At 35.6% G+C, this 17889-nt stretch overlaps 1 protein-coding gene across 1 annotated transcript in view; it reads right to left on the bottom strand.

Moving 5' to 3' along the window:
- The window catches only part of fhod3a (formin homology 2 domain containing 3a), a 75227-nt gene extending 59695 nt beyond the window's left edge, over window positions 1–15532 (bottom strand). Inside the window, exons 1-2 of the mRNA XM_016494066.1 lie at window positions 15176–15532; window positions 6769–6881 (exon numbers count right to left, since the gene is read on the bottom strand). Coding sequence (XP_016349552.1) covers window positions 6769–6881; window positions 15176–15340 — 278 coding nt within the window. The 5' untranslated portion in view covers window positions 15341–15532. The remainder of the gene's footprint in view (window positions 1–6768; window positions 6882–15175) is intronic.
- Between the last annotated feature and the right edge of the window lie 2357 nt (window positions 15533–17889).

Here is a 17889-nt window from a genome sequence, read left to right on the forward strand (position 1 = left end):
TGGGTTTGTCCCTATTTTACCCAGCACTGGGTTGTATTTAACCCAGCATTTTTTAGAGTGTATGATCTTCTTCTTCTTCGTGTCCTACGATCTTATATTACATCTTTCCAGTGTGTAGCACAACTGATGGCGTGGTAGCTGGGCTCTGCTAGATCATGATCTGAGCATTGCGGTGCTAGGCTGCACTGCATGAGGTGTTGCATATTTTGCTTGCTACCGCACTCGCACTTGCTGGTTGGTGAGAGACCCCAAGCATGTAACATTTGTAGGCATCTTCCATGGCCTACTCGTAGCCTGTTGAGGGTCTTCCAGATAGGCCATGGTTGATTGTTGCCGCTGGCTAGACAATCGACGGGGATGATTCCTCTGGCTTCCCAAGATCTTGCCCCCACACAAATGGCGTTCCATCTATCAAGCCAAAGAGTTTCAATAAAGTCTTTCTTGGATGTGCTTATGGCTTTTGTGGTATGCAGGATGTGCTTATGGCTTGTGTGGTATCCATAAAGCTTTTTTCTGGACCTAAGACGCTTTATTGGCTTTTGGTGGGAGAAGAGCATATGCCTTTCATCTGTCTCTGCAGTGGTCCGTTCCTCATTGCTGATAGCAGTTCTTCTTATATCTGGAGGTGCTATTCCGGCCAAGACATGTAGGCAGGGTGTGGGAGTAGTTTTTATACAGCCAGTGATTATCCGGCATTTTTCATTGAGAGATGTGTCAATCTTTTGTGCATGGCATGATCTACTCCAGGTAGAGCACGCGTATTCTGCTACAGAGTAGCATAGTCCCAGAGCTGATACTCTAATTGTGTTTGGGTCAGCTCCCCATTTACTGTTGGTTAATTTCCTGAGAAGATTATTTCTTGTGCTGATCTTTGATTTCAGTCTGATGATATGCTCTCTATAGACCAATTTAGAGTAGACGTCACAGTTATCTCTGATAGGATTTTTTACAGTGTAGTTTCAATGTCTGGGAAGGCCTTCTGCTGAGTTGTTAAACACAGATCGCCAGCATAGATAAATCTGCTGCATTTGGATGGCAGGGGTTGATCATTGGTATATATGTTAAACAAGGTCGGGGCAAGTACGCTGCCTTGAGGGAGGCCATTCTTAATGTATCAATCTTTTGTGCATGGCATGATCTACTCCAGGTAGAGCATGCGTATTCTGCTACAGAGTAGCATAGTCCCAGAGCTGATACTCTAATTGTGTTTGGGTCAGCTCCCCATTTACTGTTGGTTAATTTCCTGAGAAGATTATTTCTTGTGCTGATCTTTGATTTCAGTCTGATGATATGCTGTCTATAGGACAGCGTACAATCTAAGGTGACTCCAAGGTAGACTGGGTAAAAGGATGGTTTTCCAGTTCTAGTCCGTCCCATATTAATTTCAGCTGTCTCTTTACCTGTTTGTTATTAAGATGGAAGCTGCAAAGTTGGGTTTTACTCGGATTTGCCTTGAGGTGGTTTTCCTGATAATATACAGACATCTCTGATAGGGCCTTTTCTATAATAGTTTCAATGTCTGGGAAGGCCTTCTGCTGAGTTGTTAAACACAGATCGTCAGCATAGATAAATCTGCTGCATTTGGATGGCAGGGGTTGATCATTGGTATATATGTTAAACAAGGTCGGGGCAAGTACGCTGCCTTGAGGGAGGCCATTCTTCAGGTTGAACCACCGGCTCTTTTTCCCATTGAACATCACATAAAATCTGTGATTAGCTAGTAGGCTTTGTATGATTTTACAGAAGTTTGAGTCAAGTGTCAGGTCAAAAAGTTTCTTTATCATCAATCGATGCTGGACTGTGTCATATGCTGCTGTTAGGTCTACAAAGGCAGCCCCAGTGATAAGTCTTTTCTGGAAGCCATCCTCAATATACTGGGTAAGGTTCAGCAGTTGCCCTGAACAAGACTTGCCTGGACGGAAGCCAGCCTGATCTTTATTAAGCTTTTCTTCAGTGAGGGGAGTCAGTCTAGTGAGGATAAGTCTCTCAAAGAGTTTGAAGCTGATGCATAGCAAAGAAATTGGGCCATAGCTTTTTGGTGATAAGAGGTCCTTGCCCGGCTTAAGGCAGTTGCCCTGAACAAGACTTGGCTGGACGGAAGCCAGCCTGATCTTTAATAAGCTTTTCTTCCGTGAGGGGAGTCAGTCTGGTGAGGATAAGTCTCTCAAAGAGTTTGAAGCTGATGCATAGCAAAGAAATTGGGCGATAGCTTTTTGGTGATAAGGGGTCCTTGCCCGGCTTAAGGATGGCAACCACTTTTGCCTTGCGCCATATTGGTGGGATATTGCATGTGGTCAGGCAGTTATTAAACATGCCAAGGAGCCAGGAGTTTCCTTTTATCACCTAGGTTTACAAGTATCTCAGTAAGGATGTCGTCCGGGCCAACAGCTTTACCATTCTTGAGATGTTTCATGGCTAAGTTAAGCTCAGCTCTAGTGAATGGTCTTGTGAGATGTGAACGGTTTTGACCATGGTTACAGAGCTTGGTGGAGCTTTTAAACCCAGAGGGTTTCCTGTTTCCATGGCTGCCGCCATTTTCAATCAATTGTGAAGCAATTGGATTTGGAGTGACATTGGTCACGGCTGGGGGAGTGATTTTGTCACCGCTTAACTTTTTAAAAACAGCCCATGCTTTTTTGCTGTTCTTTGAGAAGTTAATGTTTGCCAGGTTTCCCTTCTTTGGGCGCTTATTAATTCAAGAATTCCATCTGCCACTGTTAAAAGATGGTGGTAACTTGGCATCATGTACTAATGTTAGACGTTTAACCTGAGCCCATTCTTCTATCAGGTTGCCGTCTACGTTTGAGTCATGGTAGACCCAAGCTGTGCTGTGGGAGTTGAAGTCTCCAATGACTATTTGGTGTTTTCTCTGGCAGTGTAGTGGGATGTTGTTCCATTCAAAGGTGGAACTTGGTGGATTGTAGACTGACGTTAGCTTGGTGGTTTGTAGACTGACGTTATTGAGATGTTAGCAAGAGAGATGGTAATAGTTTCAATATTATTGTCAGAGCAGTCAATGCAGGTATTTTCTATAAGCAATGATGGTTTGGCAAAAATTGCTGAGACATACTTTTCATGTCTGATTTTGGCAGCAAGCTTCATGCCTGGGATAATTGGTCTCCTACTAGTGGGCTTCAGGTGCGTTTCTTGTAAGCAAAGGATGTCATAATTTCTGCTTTGTTACACTACTACTTCTGCCTTCATGATCATGTATCCCTCAATGTTGAGTGATGCAACTGCCAAAACCGGCTCTAAGGGGAGCCCGTGTTTCTGGTTCAGAGATGAAGATTTACATGCGAAAATATAAAATAATTACTAAAATTATGAAATCATAAAAAATGTAAAATTAAAAATTACAAAATAAAATGTAATAACGTTATAAATATAAAATATTAAATTAAATGTAAAAATAAAAATATATTACATATAAACGTTTTATATATATATATATATATATAAATAAAACAATTTATTAAAAATGTATTAAATCATAAAATGTAAAATTTAAATAATTTTAAAATAAAACGATCAAAATAAAACAATTAATAAAAATTATTAAATCAGAATAATGTAAAATTAAAATAAATATCCACACCTAATCAACTACAGCAGCAGATCAGCCAATCAGAGGTTGTTTGCATTTGGGAGGATTATGAAAATGATCATGAAAACCTACATTATGACTGTTTTTGATGCTTGACTGACATGATCAGACTTCCAAAATAAAACCGTGATTCTCCATCACATCATTTCCTGTCAAAACATCTTCCAAACCACATTTTCTCCCAGATGTGCTGAGTGAGGGACGTGTTTACTGACCCTACAGCAGATACGAGTCCAGATACTCACCTTTCCTAGAATCACAGATATGAGAAAGACTGAAAAACCTTCCAGGAGTCCGCAAGCAAATCCCAGCCTTAAACAGGGAAATGTTCATCGTTTCTCATCCGTAAACTGAGACTGGTATTTTAGGAACCCAATCAAAGTGATTTGTAGAAATAAAATTTTAGCAATCAAATTTGTAGTAATAGTAGTAGTTTTATTTTATTAATAACTCTAATTCTACTCAAATAAAGACAGAAATACATGTTGTACATATATGTAATATTTAGGGACCAAGCAGGTTCTTCTTCTTCTTTCACTCTGGAAGTCTTTGGCAGCCCATAAAACCGCTTGTGGGAAAGTTGTGAAATTTGGCACACAGATAGAGGACAGTCTCAATATTACCCATAGCAAATTTGGAGTCTCTATCTCAAACTCTCTAGCGCCACCAACAGGCCAAATTTGCACTCATGTTTCTGCTAGTAACTTTTGAGGGCAAGAAGCAAAATTATTTTTTCCTCTGTTTCCGTGGCTCATACTGAGTCGAATGCATACCAAAATTTTAATTTCTACAGGTCAAGATTGTTCGCAATTTTTAATTTGCGCTCTGTTGTACTTGGCCACTTAATTGCTGCTTGCAGCTATATTTTTAATTTGTTTTTATTTTTATATATTCCATTTCGTCTTATGTGATGTCATCTTATTAGGTTTTATATATATATATATATATATATATATATACAGTGGGTACGGAAAGTATTCAGACCCCCTTAAAACACACACACACACACACACATATATATGTATGTATGTATAGTTTTATATATTAATATATTTACATTTTTTCAAGTAACAAAAAAATGTTTTTATGGTTAAAATATTTCTTTTTATTTTTTTTATTAATTATTATAATAACTAATTATAATAATTATTAATTATTGGTTTAGGTATTTTAGTACTTTAGGTTGAACTAAATTAGTTAACATTTATTTTATATCAAGTAATGAATTTTTAAAATAAATTAAATATAATAATTATGAATTAATAGTTTGTTATTTTAGTACTTCAAGTTAAACTAAACAAAAATGAGAAATATCACCTTGGCAACCAGTTGAAATAAAATAATTTAAAGTTTTTTATTATATATATTTTTTTTTAGTTAACTATAATAATCCCGACTACAAGTTACAAAATTAATATTAATATTTTGAATTCGTTCAAACGTTAATACCCTCAAGATTTTAACATTTCACTAAAGTGAACCTGGCGCATGTTAAACTCAGAACAAGCAGATTTTGCTGCTCTCTGGTGACGTCTACAGCTCCAATCATGAAATCCACTTAAACTCCGCCCCTTCACGCCTCTGATAGCCACGCCCATATCTTAACATCCAATCAGCAGGTGATGCACAGAACCAAGCCCCGCCCCACATTTGTTCTTTTTCAATCAGATGTGAGTCACAATAAAGCATAATCTGCAGTAGGGCTGGGCGATATAGCTAAAAAATGTATCAACGATATAATGTTTCATATCGTTCGGTATCAATAATTATTGACATATTTTATAACCTTTTTTAAAACAAGGAGCAATAGAAAAAAATGTTTACATTTAACCACTGCATTTTTTAAATTAACCCAATTTATTGAGACAGACAACAAATATATATTTTTTGTTTTAACAGTCAAACACAAAATAAAAATTAAACAAATATGTAATTTCTAATGTTTTATATGCAGATTAAATAGGTTAAACTTTTGGCTTGTTTCCCGAGGCCACAGGAGGGCGCAATGAGCAAAATAATGCAACACAACGCAAGGAAATTAAAAAAATGTGCATTACGTCTAAATTAACTCGTATAAATCAAATATAATTTCGTAAATTGCATAAACAATTATGAACAAAACAGCATAATGTATTTATGCATTGCTTAATACAAAGAGCCGAAGTGCCATTCACACAGACTGCATTAAAAACATAAGAGACGAAGTGAAAAGGAATAAACCTTCACAAATTCATGACGCGTTTTCTAAACGTTTAAACTGTTTTAACTTTGCATGGCTACATCTCTTGTGTGTGACGCGAGTGCAAGCAGTAATATTTGTCCGTCTAGAAAACGCGCTGAATATGCATTCTGTGTGAATGGCTTGGTTTCTGTTTGAACCTAATCAAGATCTTCTTCGCATTGAGCTTCTATATTTCTCTAATATTTAGAATGAATAACGCATGGCGCGTCTCGTGGGCTAGACTAACAAAACATTAAAATGCAACAACGTCACTTACATCATCGTCACAGCATCTCGTGCGCCACTGATGACGCTCCCTGATGCACATCTAACATTCAAATGCAAATGTTTATTTTAAATTAAACTAATATTCATTCTTTATTCACAATCTCTGCATCACAGGCAGGCACAGCACTCATGTTGGTGTATGTGTGTGCTGTCTGCGTCACTCATAGCACGTGTCTATATCGTGCACTATATCGAACATTTTTATATCGTTACCGAAGAAGGTGTACCGTCGATAAATACCGATACCGTTTTATCGCCCAGGCCTAATCTGCAGCTACTCCAACCGCAACGTGACTTTAAATTCTGCCCGTTTTCAAACTGAATTTTGATTATTTAGACATTTTCAAAACACAAACACACGAGCTGTGTGTTATTACCACACTGTTGTCTGTGCAGGTGCAGCGAGTCTGTATACTGCAGTGAAAGAGAGCCGCTCAACAGAGACAATAAATCACACTGAGTGCACTTAGAATACCACATACACCTCCCTCGCCCGCTCTCTCTCTCTCTCTCTCTCTCTCTCTCTCTCACTCTCTCTCTCTCAGGAAATCTGTTAAGGTGATTAGTGTGAGAGCCGCTGTCACACACACACACACACACACAGGATAATACTAACACAAGTGCAGTATAGTGCACTATATAGTGTGCGTCTCACCCTGCACAGTCGTCCTGCTGAAATCCCTCCAGTTCATCTCTCTGCTCATCCAGTGTCGACTCCAGATCCAGATACACACCAGTGTGAGAGAGCTGCAGAGCACAGTCATCGAGCTGCAGAAACACACACACATTACAATCAGTGACATTATTATACTATTATCCAAGAGACAGTGGTATTTTTGAACTACAGTGTCAAAGTATTTCAAATACAGTGAATTAAGGCATAAAGCACAATGTTTCCATCTAACATGTATTTTGAGCTGCAGCTTGTCATATTAATGGAGTGATTCACTAGTTAACAGTAAACCTGAATATGCTCTATAGATTTGTGTTGGATGTTATCTTTGGAATGGAAATATGGATATTTTATTTGTAAACATCCTACTTTTATCACTTATTTCAGTTAATGTCATGAAACTAGCGAGCTGAGTCAGTAGTAGTGCTGACAGTGTCGTGTAAACATGACTGAAGACGAGAAAAGAGGAACAGACGAACCGATTCAATTGAGTGAGTCATTTACGATGGAACCGATTCAATTGAATGAGACATTTACGCTGGAACCGATTCAATTGAGTGAGTCATTTACGTTTACACCTCAACACAGGATAAATATAGAGATGCAGTTTTGACTGCTTTAGGATGAACAGAACTTTAGATAGTTTCTATATACTCATCTAGATCAACTCTGAATAAAGAAAAGAGAGGTTTAGAGACCGATTTCTGTTGATGTGAAATTTAGCGAGAAGGAAACACAAATCAATGAAGTTATATTCTCCAATGTTCTCTTTTGAGTAGTCCAACAATCTAAAGAAAACATCTTTAAAACAGAAAGAAAAGTCAATTACAAAATGAGTTCGGATGAACATTAAATACATCTGACCAAAGTTTCTCTGTGTTCAAAACAAGTGAATGAATCTTCCTCAGAAGAGACAAAAACAGCAACTCACTTCAGGGTCTGATTATATTATAATTACGTCCATAAGCTTGAGACAGATTTCTGTTGATGTGAAATTTAGCGAGAAGGAAACACAAATCAATGAAGTTATATTCTCCTATGTTCTCTTTTGAGTAGTCCAACAATCTAAAGAAAACATCTTTAAAACAGAAAGAAAAGTCAATTACAAAATGAGTTCGGATGAACATTAAATACATCTGACCAAAGTTTCTCTGTGTTCAAAACAAGTGAATGAATCTTCCTCAGAAGAGACAAAAACAGCAACTCACTTCAGGGTCTGATTATATTATAATTACGTCCATAAGCTTTTTGTGAAATTTGGATGATCTGTTGTTCCGACTCTTCATATTTAAGGAGAGAAGTATTAATTTCTTAAAAAAAAAAAAAAAGAACTTTTAACTGCTAGTGTAAATGCAAATGAATTGCATATTAAAACAATGGAAGTCTGTGGAGTTTCCCCATTCAGAGAGCTGAGTAAATGAGTGTGTGCTTTTATTTATATGCACACCTGTGTTTGTCAGGAGCGCAGCTGCTCATGCACTCTTTAGTCATGCGTACTAACGTTTTAACACGTGTAGCCTTCAGCTCGTGTTTGATTTGTGTTGTGAATCGTTTGGAAGGGTGATCACTGACCCACAATGCTGACCTGTAGTGTTCAGCTTCATAAATACTACACACACACCAAAACATAGGTTCTTCAGCAGTTCTTTGGGGTTGTTAAGGTGCTATATATAATCACTGCCATACAAAGTACCTGTTAAGCCCCTGTATAGTTCTTTAAAGGTTTTCTAACTCTCTCTTATAGTCTATTAGTTTAGTTGGGAAAGGATTAAAAAAACAACATTGTATTTCCTGAAGATAACGTGATTCTCAACCTTTTTGTCCCCAAGGCCCCCCATAAAGAAATATTCCAGGGCCCGACATGAGACTTTTTGGCCTCAGAAAAGCATAAAAGTGATTCAAAAGTGTATAAATTCCCATTCATAGCAAACAGATGTGAGTGGAGAGACACCTCTAAAATCTAAGGAGGAGAATTGGGTTCCTCTTATGGTTTTACATTGATGAAGCAGCTTTGAATATGGTGCTCTGTAGCACTTAAAGTGGTTCCTCTATGATTACTAGCCAATTAACCACTTTTAGTGTCATCTAGCACCATTTTTTAGTGTGTAGTATTGTAACGTAGTATATCAAGGGTGTAGGTTTGATTTTGGCATTGGTGGGGACATAAGAGCAGACAACAGACATTTAATTGTTTGATCAAAATTATTGCTTGAGACAATTTAGCAGTCTCTGATATTGATAGTAACGTCATTGCGTCTCTACATAACATCATAGCGATTTTGGAAACTATAGTTTTATTCATCAAGGACGCATTAAATTTATCAAAATTGACAGTAAAGACATAAAGTTACAAAAGATTTCCGTTTCAAATAAATGCTATTCTTTTGAACTTTATATTAATCTGCGAATCCTGAAAAATAAAATGTACGATGGTTTCCACAAAAATATTGGGCAGCACAACTGTTTTCAACATTGATAATAACCCTGATAAAGAACCCTGAATGGAAGTTACGAAAATAAATTTTTTTTAAAAACTGGATTTAACTTGTACTTTTATACATTTGGTAAAGGCTTCTATCAAAAAAAGGTTGTTCCTTGAGGTTTTGTCATGTTTAGCTCACTTTAGTGTACAAATGTAAAAACTAGGGGTCGACCGATATGTGTTTTTCAGAGCCGATGCCGATACCGATTATTACAGATCAAGTAGACCGATAACCGATATCTTGAAGTGATATATACAGTATGTCTGGTGTAAAAATTAAAATTAATGTCAAAATGAAGAATAACAAGGGCTCTGACAAAAACTGTCTTTAAGTGCTTTTAAATGATTTTATTGGCAAATCGGTTTTGAAAATGACTGATACCGATAACCATAAAAAAAAGCTTAATATCGGCGCCGATAATCGGTCGACCCCTGGTAAAAACACACTGAGGGTGACAAGATATTTGGTAAATTGCTCTGAAATGCACATCGACAGCTTGTGCTTTAAGAAAACAACTCACAAACTAGCAAAACATTGTATGATATTCAGCAGTCTGAACTCGCCAAACCCTAATCAAACACTCGCTTTCCAGCTTAAGACGTTAGCTTTGATTTAATATGAAGCTCAGACCAACAAACTCAGCTCATTCAAGAATGTGTCTCACAACCAACGATCAATCACACATTAATCACACGCTGCACCTGCTGGATGAAGAAGAGCATCTTCACGTCTCAGTTTACAGTGAGTAGTGATGGTGAAGCACCACTAAACATACTCAGATGACGCTTTGAGAGCATCAGCAGACGAACAATCATCTAACCCATCTCAAACCAGCACATGATGAGTCAGACGCCGAGTTTAACCAACCGATCACTAGAACAACTCAAACACTGGACCTGCTAACAACTGCGTTACAAAACACACACACACACACACGCTCATAAATGTATCTGGACTGATGCATACAGATTCACAAAGACTAAATGAACCACAAATGAACCAAATCTTTACATTTCCTGAAGAAAATGTGCACAAATCAATGTGTATCTGTGGGATTTGAACATCTGCTGAATTACAAACTGATGTTAATTTTCTTAAATAAGTTCAATAAATAAGTTTATTAGTTTGTTAAAACTGTGTAATCAAAACGGGTGGAAATTTTACATGCAATCCAAATACATAAATCTTAAATATACTATTACTCACTAATTGTAATTGTACTAATTAATTGTAAAACTGCTAGCAAAGTTCACAATTAATTACAAAGAAATGACAATGAAGTAACATTGAATTAAACATAAAAACTGAAGTTTTTTCTCTTAAAATGTACTCCAATAATCTTTATTTATCATTTGAAAAATAATTTTTAGTGCACTCAAAAAACGTTTTTTGATTTTATTTAAATATTTTCAAAATGCATGTATTCAAATCACTTAGAATCAGCATAAATCTGTTCACAGTAAAAATAATTAAATTAAATTTAAAAGTTTAGGCTAAGATATGACTAGAAATATTTAATTAGCTAAAATGCACTGAAAATAATTGGGTGTAGAAACCATTTTCACTCAAAAATTGCCAGCAAAAATGTACAAATAATCACAAAGAAACATCAAGTGAAACATTGAATTAAACATGAAATTTTAAAGTAGAAAGACTGAGATAGTTTTTTTTTTTGTAAAACATATTCCAATAATCTTTATTTATTTTCCAACTTCAAAAAAATCTTTATTTTACAGTGTATGAGACTGAAACAAATTGGATTTATTGATGATAAATACCACTAAAACTTGACTTGACTGGACTGGTAAATACATTATATGCACTTTTCCCAATACAGATTGCTTCAAATCAGCTTTACAGAAAATTATGATGTTAATGTATATTAATATCTTAATATCTTCATGCCTTTATCAGATTAGAGCTGTGTGATAATATAGTACACATATATTCCAATGTATGAAAGCCACTGAAGAGATTACCATCTGAAGTGAGATAATGGGAGTGCAGTGCAGTGAAGATCAGTCCTGTCACAACAGAGAGAAACGACACAAAGCTGAACTCTGGTCAAACATCTCCTGCATTGACTACAGCGTCTGTCTCACATTCTCGGGTTATAAATAGATCCGGTTGAATCTCATCCACAGTGTAAGTGGTAGTTAGTGAAGGCTGAACTCTTATGAGCCACTGTCCGACTGTCCTTTACTGCAGCGCACAAAACACTTACCCCCAAATTAACCCTAACCGCAACTTAACCTGAACCTAACCACAACTTAACACTAACTTAACCGCAACTTAACCTGAACCTAACATAAACTTATCCCTAACCTAATCACAACTTAACCCTAACTTAACCGCAACTTAACCTGAACCTAACATAAACTTAGACCCTAACCTAACCACAACTTAACCCTAACTTAACATAAACTTATCCCTAACCTAACCACAACTTAACACTAACTTAACCTAAACCTAACATAAACTTATCCCTAACCACAACTTAACACTAACTTAACCGCAACTTAACCTGAACCTAACATAAACGTATCCCTAACCTAACCACAACTTAACACTAACTTAACCGCAACTTAGCCTGAACATAACCCTAACTTAACACAAACTTATCCCGAATCTAACCCTAACTAATTGAAATGAAATAAAATATTAAACTTTTATTTCTGCTAGTCGCCGTTTTCATTTAGTTTAACTTGAAGAACTAAAATAACTAAAACAGAAATAAAAATTATTGAAAATTATACAGACATTTAAAAAAGCAAAAACTAATAAAAATGATAAAAACAATGACAAAATTAATACAATTTTAACTAAAATTTAAATGAAAACAGAAAATGTAAAAATAAAAACTCAATCAAGATAATAATAAAAACTAATTAACTAAATGTGATGCATATTTATCAGTCGTACTCTCAAATCATAGCATAGTTTATTATTTGCATTATTACTATTTGCATTAATTTTATTTTGCATTTATTCAAATTGCTTCGAATCAGCATAAATCTATTCATTGTGAAAACAATTACATTTATTCAGTTAAAAAGTATGAAGATGGTTAAAATATGATGATGTGCAACATGCAATTATCAATTAGTTCAAATGTATGAGACTGAAACAAATCGGATTTATTAATAATAAGCCTAGTTATTCTGTATTTAAAAACGTGTATTTAAAACACATTCATTTCATTAGTTCTATTACAGAAATCTGACGTGTTTCATTTATGTATGACTGCATCACATTACATTTATTAATGTTGAAACTGTGTCATTCAAATGAAGGGGTATTTTATATGCAATTCAAATACACAAATCTTACATTTAAGCCTAATCATTTTTCATTTGAAGCTCAAACAGTAGATCATGGCACTTGCAACATCAGGCTCACGGGTTCGATTTCCAGGGAATGCATGATAATATGTTTGCAATTAATGCAAAGTAAGTCGCTTTGGATGAAAGTATCTGCCAAATGCATAAATGTAAATATAAGCACTAATATTTTCATAATAAGCATTCATATTTATAGCTATTGACTGAGTGTTGATACAGTGTTGAACAGAAAATAAAAAGTAGGAAAATGTAGAACTTGGGTGTTTTGATTCATTTCGGCTTGACAGCTTTATACAGCATTATGAGGAAGATACAACATCATCATCATCATGTGTGTGCGAGAGGAAACTCCGTCGCACAGCGGCATTCTGGGAGCAGCACTGACCTCTGTTTAATTTTACAGATTCGACCGAAACAGTCAATTACTGGCCATGACTTTGACTCAAATGACAGACTGACACAGAAAAACACAGCGCCACATGCAAACAGAGAGAACGAGAGAGCGGGATGCACAGAAAACAAACGGACAGATGTCAGCTTAACAAAACATCTCTATCAAACCAGTGAAGCTCAAATCACAGAACATCAGCTACAAAAACACACTAAGTCATACTGAATCCATTATAATTAAAATGTGTGATAATATAATGTATAATAACATTATGCTAATCTACTGTTGCCTAGTTTTGCTGTATTTGTCTCTTGTATACATTTATTTCATGATGGTTTTACACTTTTGGCAGCATTAAATGGTTTTATTTCAGTCTTGGATTTGGAGAAATGTAGCATTGCATCACTTGTTCACTGCAAGTGAATGGGTGCCGTCAGAATGAGAGTCCAAACAGCTGATAAAAACATCACAAGTAATCCATCATTCTGACGGCACCCATTCACTGCATAGCATCCATTGTTGAGACACTGATGCAATGCTGCATTTCTCCAAACCTACTGTAAACCTACTACAAACCTAGCATAAACTACTGCTTTAAGTACGAGAGTAATGCACACACGGCGTGTAATGTGAGATGAAGCGCTGTAATTCCGGTTTATGCGACGTGTGTGTAACAGTAAATGTCCTTTAAGACCTAATAATCTGTCACAGTTACTCTGGCGGTTTGAACCCTTTACCTCCACTAACAGCATGCGTCTGATCTGCAGTAATGTTTAATACTCTAAAGATTTATTCTGGCACACCTGACACTGTGATAGGAGCAGTTTGTTCATTCACACTCCTAAGATTTATGAATATAAACACAGTAAAACACAACTAAAATGGTTAAAGCCACATTTGATATGTGAATTTCTAAGGCTCTAAATGATGAACTTGATCAAAACACTCAATCTCCTCATGTCTTCTGTCTCTGATTGAGTGTTTTATTCAGTCAAAGCTTTTTTAGTGTAATTGTAGACACATCCAGCTTCAGCTCGAGCTTCTCGTGTCAAATCTTGACTGATTTTGATCAAGTAAGCGTCAGAATAACTGCAGCAATATCTCCAGATGAACACTTACTGGACTGAAGCAGCTCAGCTTTACTTGACTCTCCATCAATCATGTTTTAGAGTCTCAAATCTGATCCTCAGGATCTTTTGAGGAGCGTTTGTTTCCAGAAGCTTTACTTTCACTGTTCCTCAGCGGAGGAATGATCTTCACAAGCCTCCAGAACATCTCACATCTTCTGAGGAGCCTTTATTTCTTCAGCTCTCAATCACTGCATTATATGTTTAGAGCATTTCAATCTCATCTTATTACTGGAGCCACAACTGAGATTTATAGCATTTTATTTTATAAAGATCTCACTGATTTACATTAAAAGCATCGGAATTTCATCATATTAATATCAGCATCTGATGCAAATTCATATTTTTGAGTCTCTGAATAAAACTGAGCTGTTTTTACTACATATTCTCGCTCTATCAGACTATATGAGCCATAAAAGCCTGATGAGGTTTAATAAACATTAATTAAAACAATTTAAAATGTAAAAAGCCACGCTGGAAATAAATCTTAGTAATTAGAAAAAAACAAACCTGAAAGTACTATAATACTATAGTACAACAAATACATATTTTCCAGTGGTATGTCAAATATCTCAGCATTTTCTTTTTATTTTAAATTAATTTAAAAAAAAAATTTGTTTTTACTACATATTCGAGCCGTAAAAGCCTGATGCATCAAATATGATCTTCTTTTGTGTTGTGTCTGAAGCTACAGTAAACTGTTCCGAAATAATTCTATTATTCTGAGTTATTTCAGGGTTAACTCGGACTCATAAATCAGAATGAATGAGCGGCTCTAAATGCGGCTCAGTGCCGCACCTGTCGCGCTTTAAAACAACCACAAACTCATTCAACTGACCTCATATATATATATATATATATATATATATATAAACTACATCGAATTTATTATTTTAGACGGTATTTTTGGAAAATATCGCCTGAAAAATGAACTGAAATGAAACATTTATTAAGTAAATATGAAATCAACATAAATGCTTTAATCTATATTTTAGTGAAATGAAAAGCACAGATGACTTTGTGCGCGCTTGTTGAGTGTGATCTGACCTTGTGAGGGGCTTTGAGGAGTCGGTGGACCCCTGCGAGCTGGTTAATCAGAGGAATATCTTCTCTGAAGGTGTAGAGAGGAGCTCGGGTCGGTTCCGGGAAATTAGTGCTGTTGAACGGATCGGTGTCGTCTAGAAACTGAACCCGGCACACAAACGAAGACATGATGCGTCCATGCACGGGCCGCCGGCGTCTCCAAGCAAGTGCGTCCTTCCTCCCCGGTAACGACTACAACACACGCCTTCGCGGAAATGTGACAGACGCGGAGTTACCGATCAGCTGTGAAGAGGAGAAGCTCCGTGCCGTGCTGAGCGCGAGAGTCCGTGTCACGGGCGGGTGCGGGACAACCGGACGCCCCCCGCGGATTAAGCGCTTTACCAGCGGGGCACGATGAGGGACCAACCGAGGCCTCTAGCGGCGGAGCAGAGTAACGCACTCTGTTCACATTCACTATAGAGAGCCAGTTCTTACTTACGGTGTGTTTAAAGCGAGCACGTGACAGTAATATGATAGTAAACTTAATGATGATGATAAAATATAATGTTGTTTTAAGTCTCTTAAAACAAGGATTTCTGAGACAAGATATCTCAGGTAAAATAAAATAAAATAAAAGTACCGTATAAATATAACTATAGGCTACTTCCCCAGTTGAGAATTGCAAAAAAACATTACAAGTTTTCTGAAATGTTGTTTAGATATGCAAATGATACATTATCCTATTAAATATGCACTAATTTGCATACAAACAGTAACCTGAATTTTGGATAAAGTCAGTCATATAGAGATTTTTTCTTCTGGTAAAATATGCAATATGTTGTAAACACTGAAGGTAAATATATTTTTGAAAATCAAAATGTATTTATTTTCAACTTAACAAAATGTATTTTAAGGGGCAAGACATTTTTGCTTTTTTCCCCCTAAAAAAATACAATAAATAAAATACAAATAAAATCAAGTTATACATTTATTTTTATACAAATGTTTATATGTTCACATCTGTTATAGACAACAAATAAAGATTTTCTTCACATATGACATGTCAATGCATTTTCTTGGATTGAAATATATGGAGGGCAAAATACATTTTGAATGCTTTTTAAAAATATATTTACAAAAAAATATACTAAAAAGAGGACAAAATATATTGGTTAAAAAAATATGTTTATGAAAATATATTTTAAAACTTTCTGTTAGTAAATATATTTTTTGGCCAGTTTTTGAAATATATTTTAAAATATTTAAATATTCCAATTTTTTTAAATACATGGTTTGATTTTGTTGACATATTAGAGTTAAAGGTTTTTCCAGAGGGGATTTTGGATTTCTCCAATAAATCTGAAAGTAAATCAGAAGATACTGTCAACAGACAGAAATCAAACACATTTTTGCCATGTTTTTAAAGAATAAAATGTTAAATATGCATCAGTGTGAATGAAATATGAACAAACCCCTCAGTAAAAACCTCCAGAATATAGATATAAAACTGCTAAGTTGCTGTATGTAAGAAAGAGAAAAAAAACTCGTTGAAAATATGGATTAAAACTGAAATCTAATAAAATAAATACCTGAAAGTGTATTTTGGATGTTTTCTTTTCACTGCAGTCTGAAAGAAGACATTATGAAAAACCAAACAGCCCAAAATCTGGTCATGTCTATAACTATTATTGTTTGTGTGAATCATCACATGCACAATAAAACATGGATTTACCATCAGTTCAGCTCTGTGTACAAATAATGAAAATGCTTTATGCAGGCCTGCAGAATTTAAATACCCACATTTACATATTTACATAATTTACATGCAGTCCAAAGGATTGAAAGCACTTAAATGCTTCTGTGTAATTTATACACAACATTTGTTCATTACAAATGTTGTTTTATTTGTATTATAATTATTTAATTAAAATAATGTAAAAAATTAAAATAATTAAATAATAATATTAAATAAATAAATAAATGGTATATTTAAAATATTATATGAATTATATATACAATATATAATTATAATTATAAAAACAATCCATATAAAATTATTACCTGCATGTCATGCAACCATTAACCTACATCAGAGATATTAAATTGTTAAATGTTAAATTATTGTTATATTAACTTGAAATGTTAGAAAATGTTTGTCAATCCCTGAATTAACGCATTAATCAACACCAGTCCATGATAAAAAAATATGAGGCTCTTAATATCAGATTAATTCACAATTTATGGTTCATCTGAGCCTGAAATAGGCCTCTGATCAGCAGAAGTGTGGGATATAAACAGCAGCGGGCAGCAGAGCGTCACGATCAACGGACTCAACCGGATCAATCATTGATAGGAACATATTATTATGACGACGTGTTTGACGTTCTGTAATGTTCTGAAGCTTTCATGGTTCTCAAGTGGATCAGCAGGTTCGGTGTGACGTCACTCTGAAACAGGTTTATTCTCTCTCTCTCTCGCTCTCTGTCGATCCAAACCAAAAACAATCTTGTTTCAGAAACATGAACCGGTTTATGGTAAGGATAAATCCTAAACAAAGCATTAATGATAAAGCTGGTGTTTACTAAACCAGTGACTTTGTCACACACACACACACACACGCACGCACGCACGCACGCACAAACGCACACACAGACAGACAGACACACACACACACACACACACACTCACACTCACACACACACACCCACACACACACACACACACACACACACACACTC

Source organism: Sinocyclocheilus anshuiensis, unplaced genomic scaffold (assembly GCF_001515605.1).
Source record: "Sinocyclocheilus anshuiensis isolate Anshui unplaced genomic scaffold, SAMN03320099.WGS_v1.1 scaffold2100, whole genome shotgun sequence".
NCBI classification, from domain to species: Eukaryota; Metazoa; Chordata; class Actinopteri; order Cypriniformes; family Cyprinidae; genus Sinocyclocheilus; species Sinocyclocheilus anshuiensis.